The sequence below is a fragment of the Bubalus bubalis genome, chromosome 5, assembly GCF_019923935.1.
Source record: "Bubalus bubalis isolate 160015118507 breed Murrah chromosome 5, NDDB_SH_1, whole genome shotgun sequence".
NCBI classification, from domain to species: domain Eukaryota; kingdom Metazoa; phylum Chordata; class Mammalia; order Artiodactyla; family Bovidae; genus Bubalus; species Bubalus bubalis.
In genome coordinates, this window is record NC_059161.1 from 36,916,123 (window position 1) to 36,925,913 (window position 9,791).

Genomic DNA, 9,791 nt, shown 5'->3' on the forward strand with positions numbered 1-9,791 from the left:
ACAGAAGGCAGACCTCAGAGCGGCCGGGAGGGGCCTGTTCCCCCATGGCAAATCAGGGCGTGCACGAACAGAACTGTTCCCCTGCTGAGTCAGGACAAGGCTCGGTGGTGGTTCTGCCAAAGCAGTCCTGGAGGCCCAGATGGGCGTGATCGGTCAATGCCCTGTCAGCTCTGCATTAGATGGGAGGTCGGATGTCTTTGAAATTTTTCTTGCTTGGGAAACTTAAAGGGATGGAGGTGGAGGGGAATAGCATGGGCATGTGTTATGAGAAGGCCACCCCTGAGCTGGACCCCGGGGTGGAGGGGAGAGACTGGAAGTGCCCAGAGGCTTGAGCCCCCTCCACACTCTTGGTGTCTGATGAGGATGCTCCTCTGTCCCCACAATAACGCCAGGCAGTGCCAGGGCCCCATTGGCTTCTAGCCTTCTACTCTCCTAATCAGACATGAATGGGCCCCACTCTGCACTGCTGGCTGGCTTAGGAGAATCCGGATGGGAAAACCTGTGAGGGTAAGGCAGCAACCCCAACCTCTGCAGGGTGTTTGATCTTATGTCCTAGAAGGGTCACTTTGGCTGCTGTGTAGAAATGGACAGTGGAGGCACGAGGGGCCACCAGGAGGCCAGGGAGGAGCCCTGATGGTTGTCCAGAGGAAAGGTGGGGGTGGGGACGAGGGCCAGGGTGGGCACCCGTGGACGTGGGGAAGTGACATTTGTGATGCTCACTCAGCATGTCACAGTGACTCTGCAGGTCTGGAGACAGGACAGTGGTCAGTGGAGATGGAGTTGAAAGCTCTAACCCTGGATGAGGTCACCAAGGAAAGGAAGGAGGAGAGGGCTGAGGCCCAGCCCTGGGGCGAGTCATTGTTTAGGGTGGATGAGGAAGGAAAAGTGGAGTAGCAGAGGCTGGGGGGAGGAGTAGTGTTCTGGACACCAAATGAAAAAAGGACTTCAAGAAGGACAAAGTCATGCCAAGTCAAGTGCACTCAGCCAAGTCAAGTACACTCAAGACTTGTCCATCAGCTTTGGCGGTGACGCAATCGCTGGTGACCCTGACGAGGGTCATCTGGATAGGGTGGGTTCAAAAGCCTGAGGAAGGGGCTGGTGTAGAGAGGAGGGTGGTGTGGTTATTTCCTGGGGCCACCGGAACAAATGACCACCAACTGGGAGGCTTAAAGTAACAGAAATGGTGTTTCATCTCAGTTCAGGAGGCCAGGTATCTGAAACCAAGGTGTGGGCAGGGCAGTTCCTTCTCAGGCTCTGAGAGTCTGTCCTGTCCCAGCACGCCTTGGCTTGTGGACGCATCACTCAGTCTCTGCCTCCGTGGTCATGTGGCCTGCTCTGGTTGTGACCTCTTCTTATAAGGACAGGGCTCATCTGACTCCAGTATGTGTGAGTACTCAGTCACTCAGTCGTGTCCGACTATTTGTGACTTTATGGACCGTAGGAGCCCACCAGGCTCCTTTGTCCATGGGATTTTCCAGGCAAGAATACTGGGGTGGGTTGCCATGCCCTCCTCCAGGGGATCTTTCCGACGTAGGGATAGAATCAGAGTCTCCTGTAGCTCCTGCATTGCAGGCGGAGTCTCCTGTGGCTCCTGCATTGCAGGCGGATTCTTTACCGCTGAGCCACCAGGGAAGCCTTACTCCAATGTGACCTCATGTTAACCAGTTACATCTCCAAAGACCCTGTTTCCAACAGGGTCACATTCTGAGGTTTTCAGATGGACTTGAATTTGGTGGGAGGGGTGCTGTCCCACCCACAGTTCCTTCCCCTCACTGGGCTGCTGCCTTTGGGGGAAGATGAGGCAGTAAGAGACAGAGCCCAGAGTTCAGATGGTGGATATCTGTCAGGTGAGGTCAAAGGGCACCCAAGTCCTCTGCCCAGGAGGGTTTGCTTTACTCCCCAAGGCACCTGAGGAAGAAGGGATGTCAGAGTCCACCCAGGGAACAGGGCATGACAGGCAGAAGCCCTGGCCAAGTCTGACCAGATACATCTTCTTGGTGTCAGGCCTGGACTGGGCTCTGCAGTCTTCGAGGTGACTCTGGGCTCTGCAGTCTTCAAGCAGTCTTCTTACTGCTCCCTGGGTCATCTGGAAAGTCCACTCCCTCCTTCTCGACCCAGTCCCACTTCACCTGGCTGCCTGGTGCTGACCTCAGCAGGGAGCAGCTGTTTGCAGAGTGGGTCAGCCAGAGTTGTCAGAGTCCTGTGCACCCCCTCCCCCGCCTCACCCCACCCTGGGTGCTGCAGTGGGCATTTTGTCCTTCCAGTTTGCCTTCCCCTGAACGCCAGGTGGACCCTCCCTGGAAGAGTCCCTGCCCAGTGCCGGGAGCCTGAGCTGAGCTGGCCTGGACAGGGCCAGAGCATAGGCTGTGTGTCCTTGCGTGACCTCCACCACTGTCCAACCACCTCTGATCACAGACCACTTGTTCTGACTCTTCCTTGGGGCTCAAGGTCCCTGGGGCTGAGGCTGCAACCAGAGGGGCTGCTGTGTCATCTTGCTCTTTCCTGGGAAGAAGGGGCAGCAATGGCCATTGAAGGGGGAGACAGGGCCCAGTTTGGCTCCTAGGCCTGCCCACCCCACTCCCTGGAGATGCAGAAGGAAAGGCCTATTTTTTTTTTTTTAAGCTGTGCTGTGTCTTCGTTGCTGTGAGGGCTTTCTCCAGTTGCAGTGAGCAGAAGCTACTCTCTAGGTTCGGTGCTTGGGCTTTTCATTGTGATGGTTTCTCTTGTTGCAGAACACGGGTTCTAGGGCACTGTGGGCTTCAGTAGTTGCGACTCTAGAGCACAAGCTCAATAGCTGTGCTGCACAGGCTTAGTTTCTCTGTAGGATGTGGGATCTTCCTGGATTAGGGATCAAACCCGTGTCTCCTACACTGGCAGGTGGATTCTTTACCACTTAGCCCAGGCCTATTTTTTTTTTTTTTTTTAATATTTATTTGTTTGGCTGCACCGGGTCTTAGTTGTGGCCTGTGAGATCTAGCTCCCTGACTAGGAATTGAACCTAGGCCTCCTGCACTGGGAGCATGGAGTCTTAGCCAGTGGACCACAGAGAAGTCCCAGAAAGGCCTATTTTCAAGTAGCAGACCAGCTGTCATTCAAAGGAGAGTCCTCCTGCACCTCTCTCCCCAACTTTTAATGGCACCTCCCATTAAGGAAGCATTTCCTTGCAGTTCAGCATTTTCAAATTCTCCTTTTTTTGGTTCCCAGGACCTGGGAGCCATGAAGGTGGTGGGTGGAAACGTCTCTGAACTGGGCACTTCCTGACTTGAGACGTACATCCATGACCTCACAGACCCAAAGTCCATTCACCGCCCGTGGACTGGACACAGAACCAGGCTCTAGGGTTGCGGGTGGGCATCTCTTGTAGAACTAGGAGGTGACCCTGGCTGTGCATGTTTAAATCGTCCACCAGGTGGTTGCTCATCGTGGAGATGTAGATGTGGGCACGTGGCCTTGTCCAGTTCCTTGTCCTTCTGCCCCCGTAAATAGCGCCAGCTTCACTTCCTGATTCCTGAGCCATATTCCATGTGGATGGAGCTGGATACAGACCCTACAGCCCCACACTCCCCACCCTGGGTAAAAGGACTGAGGGCGGGAAGGCCTTCTAGGTCCTGCTAGTGACCAACCAGAATCTGTGGGACAGATGTTTTTCCTGGCATGATGTCCACATCCGTCTCTGGAGCCTTGCACTCAGTCTCTGCAATTAGACCAGGACCCCGGGCATCATAGTCTTGTCTCCTGCAAAATCGGCAATGGGTGGGGTAGGGGTGAGGATGACCTGCTGTTTAGAAACATTTCTTCCTGAGGGTGTTGATGAGCTGATTTGATACCCATTTAGCCAAGAGGTGGGTATGGGAACTCCCTCTCAGCCCTTCCCACAGCCCAGCAGGCTCTCCATCATAGTCAGTGGCTTTTGAAGCTTTCTCAAGTGTCTTCAGACATGAGGGGAAGCCCCTCTGGAGCTGAGCCACATCCTTGAATGAGGCAGTGCTGGAGGAGGATGGAGGAGAGTTTCTGAGTGGAGGCATGCGTGCTCAGTTGATTAGTCATGTCTGATTCTTTGCAACCCCATGAACCATAGCCCACCAGGCTCCTCTGTTCTTGGGATTCTCCAGGCAAGAATACTGGAGAGGGTTGCCATTTCCTTCTCTAGGCGACCTTCCTGACCCTGGGATTGAAGCTGTGTCTCCAACATCTCATGCGTTGGCAGGTGAATTCTTTACCACTGCGCCTCCTGGGAAGCCCTCTGAGTGGAGGAGAGGAGCCCAATTCCCCACTCAAAGGCTCAAAGGACCACTCGCTCCTCATCCTGGCATTGCTGGACTTCAGGAGCTCAGCCAATGGGACTCTGGGGAGCGTCTGGTCCAGACCCCTCGTCTTCCATCTGGGGAAGCTGAGGCCTGTGGGAAGGGAGCCATTTGCTCGAGGTCAGGCTGCTATGCAGATGAAGGTGTGGGGCCGGATCTGGGGTCACCAAGGCAGGTCCAGTGAAGGAGACCAGGTCTCTGCAGGCCGGCAGGTGGGATGATTCCATCCTGACCCACCAGGAGTCTGTGGGATCCTTGACCCGAACAGATGGAACATCATTTAGTTAATCCTTCCTCCAGGAAAGGCCCCGTTTCAAAGCTTTCCATGAAAAACATCTACCACTTCCATCCTGTCTCCTAGGCTTCCCTGGTGGCTCAGACAGTAAAGAATCTGCCTACAATGTGGGAGACCTGGGTTGACTTCCTGAGTTGGGAAGATCCCCTGGAGGAGAGCATGGCTACCCACTCCAGTATTCTTGCCTGGAGAATTCCACGGACAGAGGAGCCTGGCAGGGTGGCTGCACGGGGTCTCAAAGAGTCAGACATGACTGAGCAACTGACACCATTACAACTATCCTGTCTCCTGGGACTGCCCAGGGGAGATAAAGAGCCATTGTCTGTCTTCTTTTAAAGCCTGGAATTTCATAAATGCCCTGTCAAGCCTAAGATGTATTCTTTTTTTAAATAACAGCTTTACTGTGATATAATTCACATGCCATGCAATTCACCCATTAAATTGCACCGTGCGGTGACCTCTAGCTTACTAACATCTGTGTAGCCACTGGTGTGGTTCATCTTAGAACACTTTCATCATCACCAAAGGGAACCCCTACTCAGTCATTCCCTGTTTCCCCATAAACCACCAGCCTTAGGATTTGGTCTTCAATCGCTGAATTTTTATTTATTTATTTATATTTTGGGCCACACAGTGCATGGTTTGCCGGATCTTAGTTCCCTGACCAGGGATTGATCCCAAGCCCTCGGCAGCATAAGCACCAAGTCTTAACCACTAGTATGTGACGTATGTGAAAGTCACAGTCGTGTCCAGCTCTTTGTGACCCCATGGGCTATACAGTCCATGGAATTCTCCAGGCCAGCACACTGGAGTGGGTAGCCTTTCCCTTCTCCAGGGGATCTTCCCAACCTGGGGATCAAACCCAGATCTCCTGCACTGCAGGTGGATTCTTTACCAGCTGAGCCACACGGGAAGCCCAAGAATACTGGAGTGGGTAGCCTATCCCTTCTCCAGCAGATCTTCCCAGCCCAGGAATTGAACTGGACCACCAGGGAATTCCCAATGGCTGAATTTTTAAATATTCTTTTTAGTATTCTGAGACACAATGGTGAATATTAAAGAACTTTCGTCACTTTTTAATTGGTGGAATGGGATCTCAAGGGAAATGCTGGGGGTTTTCTCAGTTTTTTGGTTTGACCTTTTATTTTGTTCACAAGGAGGTTTGGGGAGACTGTGGACGAGGTCACAGATCCACTCACTTCAGCTCTTTGTGTGTCCAGGACCCGGTGGTGGGGAGGGACCCTGAGCCGTTCATCTGTGCTCACCTGTACCTGGCTTCATGGGTGAGAGCAAGGAGGAGTCAGCCAGGCATGGGGGGAGGAGACGAGCAGAGCCCACGACAACTCAGCAGCCTCTGGGGCCTTGGAGGGCATGACTTCCTGGTTCCTTCTGGAGCAGAGGGTTTATCTGAGATGCAGGCTATGTGGAGCCTCTCTTGCAGGAAGCTAGGTCTTAGGCCCTCCCAGGGACACGAGGGCAGAGGTGCCCTTGCAGGCTGCTGCCAGAAGCCCCTTGGGATCCAGGTTCCTGATGCAGGTCTACCAGAACTGGGCCCCGACTGCAGGGGTTTGGACTCCAGCCTGTAATCCTGGCGCTTCGGTCCCCTCTGCACCTGCAGCTGTAAAATGGAGAGGAGAACCGTCCCTGTGAGCAGTCGGGTTAACACAGAATGATTCTCCTCCTGAAAGACCAAGTGGGGTCTGAGAATGGATATATGCAGGGGAGAGTCCATGAAGAGGGCCTCTAGTTCAGTGGCTTAGAGCTAACCCTGATCCTAACCCTTGCTCCTTGTCCTGCCAGTGGTGTGGCCCTGGGCAAGTTATCTGGACTCTATCCCTCAGTTTCCTCATCAGTAAAATGGGGATGATGATCATGGTATGTGATTATTAAATCATTCATAACAGACCGTCATGGGGATTAAATGAGGGCTTACAAGGGGGCCTGGCCCAGTGAGTTTTCTGTGTTAGCAATTAATAACTCATTTAAAAGGTAAAATGAGACAGAAATCAAACCAATATTGTAAAGCAATAATCAATCAATTAAAAATAAATAATTTTTTTTTTTAAAGGTAAAATGAGGGGAACCTTTGGTGGTCCAGAGGTTAGGACCCGGCACTTTCACTACCGGGGGTCCAGGTTCCATCCCCAGTTGGAGAACTAAGATCCTATAGGCCATGCTGCATGGCCAGAAAAAAAAAGTAAAAGGAGTTAATTTGTAGTCATCTGGGTATTAAAACTAGTATCAAGACTTCCATGGTGGTCCAGTGGCAAAGAGTCCAAGTTCCCAATGCACAGGGCCTGAGTTTGATCAACCAAGACCCTATGCAGCCAAATAAATAGATCAATAAACATTTTTTTTAAAAACGTCAGGTATCAGTAAGTGATGCTATTGCTGCTGTTGTTGGTGTTTGCTCTCAAACCACCCGGAACCGTTCTAACAGGCGTCCTCTCTCTCCTCGTATCCGCAGCCGAGCCCTTACCACTCATGGATCTCTGCCGTCGCTCGGTGCGCCTGGCCCTGGGGAAGGGGCGCCTGGGTGAGATCCACGCGCTGCCACTGCCCGCCTCCCTCAAGGCCTACCTCCTCTACCAGTGATGCTCCGCCTGGGACCGCCAGGACAACCACCCCCCGGTGCCAACTCACTGAGCCACCACAGCGCCACGAGCCTTGGACCGGCGTCCGAGGCGTGGGAGGAAGTCCCGACTTCCTTTTCATCCTCCCTGGCTGCCCAGCCGGACACAGACGGCTTTGGATACGGGCCCTTCTGCTCCCCTTCTGGACCTTGGCAGAAGTCCCCCGCATGCCGTATCACAGCCCCTCCTTGGAAAAAACACAGAGGATAAACTGCTGCCCTGAGCTCTGACCTGCTCTTGGGGTGGCCTGGGTGCTCCCCACACCTGCCGGGACCCTCCGGTGCCAAGAACAGATCCCAGGTGTGCGAAGAGGTGCTTAGATGAGGGCCAGCGCCCGCCCAGCAGGGCAGCCACAGCGGACGAAGCTCAGGATGTCAGAAGCTCACCATGGCCACGGAGGCAGAAACCAAAATGGGACCTGCCCTAGGCGCATGAGCACCCAGCATCAGTCCTGGCTGCCGGTGCCTCCAAACCCTGTATTTATTCTTTGAACAGTAACAAAAGCCATTTATTTATTCCATTTAGAAAGGACACTTTGTTCGGGTCACTTCTCTCTGGAGTGTTCTGTTGCTTTCTTCCACCTGACCCTTCCTGGGATGTGTGTGCCTCACTGGCCCTTACGCTGGGTCATGTTTGTGATGTGTCCCCATGTGGGCACAGGGGGACCTCTGTGTGGGCCCCTCAATCTACAGTTTCCAGGGGCTCTGCTCCTGAGTGCCTGAGCGGGCCCCTGAAAGGGCACCTCACATGCAATAATGAGTGTCTTAGGGACCTGTCTGCAAGGGCGGTGGCAGCTCCCTGCGTCCCCCCAGACGGCCACTTGTCACTCAGGCGCATCCATTTTTGCACGTGGTTTTATTTTTTTAGTCTTCTGTGGGGTTTTTTGGTGTGGGTTTGGTTTCATTTTCGCTTTCCTACCTGAGATTTGCCACATGAATACACGGAAGCTCTGGCTTCCCCTGTCGAGGACCTGCCGAAACAAGACAGGGGATGAGTGGGTCTGAGAGGCCAGGGGCAGGGCGGGGCAGGGGCGGGGGGGAGACCAGAGCAGAGTTGTGTGTCCTCGAAGCCAGTGCCTGTCTCTGCTTGGTGCCCCTGCCCGGGCTCTGGGCTGAAGTGGAGCAGCCTCGGTTCCTCACAGTGCCCCAGAGCCGTGGGGTGGGGCAGGGTGGGGTGGGGCGGGCAGCCTGCTGTGGGGGGGAAGCACCCTCCCTTGCACAACTCCCCCACGTAGCAGACCCCAGCACCTGCCACCAGGTCACCTTTTCTTATGTCTTGAAGTCCACCCTCTTAGAATCTGCCTTCTGTTCATTTCTGTACAGGTACAATAGATGACTTTATTTGTTTAAAATGTTTAATATATATGCATATATATTTGTCCGTAAAAATTATGTTTTAAACAGCTGCTGTAGGGTACCTTTTAAAAAAAAAAGTCTTCCAGTGGAGTATATTTTTTAAAGCACAAAATTGGTGCCAAGACTGGGTGAGGAATGTAAATTTCCCCTTGCTATTTGGAGGTTTGTTTTTCCCCCAGTGGGTGGGAGGAACCGAACCTGAGACGTTTAAAGACTGTCCTCGCTCCTGTTTCAGAGTGGGCCATGTTCTGATGAATGTTACACATAAGAGGGTCTCATTAGACAGATCCCAGCCTTATCGCCTTGACCCAGTCGTCTCCCACAGACGCTGGACAAACCCCCGGGCTCCTTGTTGTCTCTCTGCACTCCTGACACCCCAGCTCCCCGAACCTCAGTCCCATCTGTCTTTCCTCTCAGCCCAGAGCCTTGTGGCCTGTACAGTTTTGAAACTCCTGTTCTATTTTATGATGGTTGATAATAGTCAGTAACCTAATAAAGGAAAGTTTATTAAAATACAAAGGCGCTTTGGAGTCCCTCTTTGAGCTTGGTGCTGTGCTGTGCCTAGCTTCAGTCGTGTCCAACCCTTTGCGACCCCATGGACTGTAGCCTGCCAGGCTCCCCTGTCCATGGGATTCTCCAGGTGAGAATACTGGAGTGGGTTTTCATGCCCTCCTCCAGGGGATCTTCCCAAACTTTGATCTTTAGGGGAAGGGAAAGGGCATGACGAACCCCTCCCGGGTCCATGGTTTCCAACAACAGATAATGGGGTGACCCCTCAGAGCCCTTGGTGGAGGCTGGAGTGTCAACAGGGGTCCCAGATGGAGGAAGAGAATCCTAGAGGGATGATCCTAGAACATCCCCATCCTTTTCAGAAGTTCTTGAGCCTGTAGCTCAGAGTTAGGGACTTGCTGAGCTAGTAGAAAGGATTCTGCACATCAGCAAGGACCCTTGGCTCATTGTTGAGTTGACTGTTGGCTTTTCAGAGTCCAAGCACTGGGCACTCAGCTAAGGGAGCTGGTCCTTCACCCATCTTTACATCCCCAGTGCCAAGCACACAGGAAGGCTGAATGAGCCCATTCTGCTAGCTGCTCCCCACTCCGCACCCCAGTGGAGAAGATAGGAAGGTTCTGGCTTAGAGGACTGGTGACTGATAAAGTGAAGAGTCAAGAAGTTTACTAGATATAACCACACATCATGACTAGTT

The 9,791-nt window shown here is 53.0% G+C and overlaps 1 protein-coding gene across 1 annotated transcript in view; it reads left to right on the forward strand.

Annotated features, from left to right (window-relative positions):
* The window catches only part of SPSB1 (splA/ryanodine receptor domain and SOCS box containing 1), a 70,214-nt gene extending 61,108 nt beyond the window's left edge, over nucleotides 1-9,106 (forward strand). Inside the window, exon 3 of the mRNA XM_025285852.3 lies at nucleotides 7,067-9,106. Coding sequence (XP_025141637.1) covers nucleotides 7,067-7,194 — 128 coding nt within the window. The 3' untranslated portion in view covers nucleotides 7,195-9,106. The remainder of the gene's footprint in view (nucleotides 1-7,066) is intronic.
* Nucleotides 9,107-9,791: the final 685 nt, after the last annotated feature.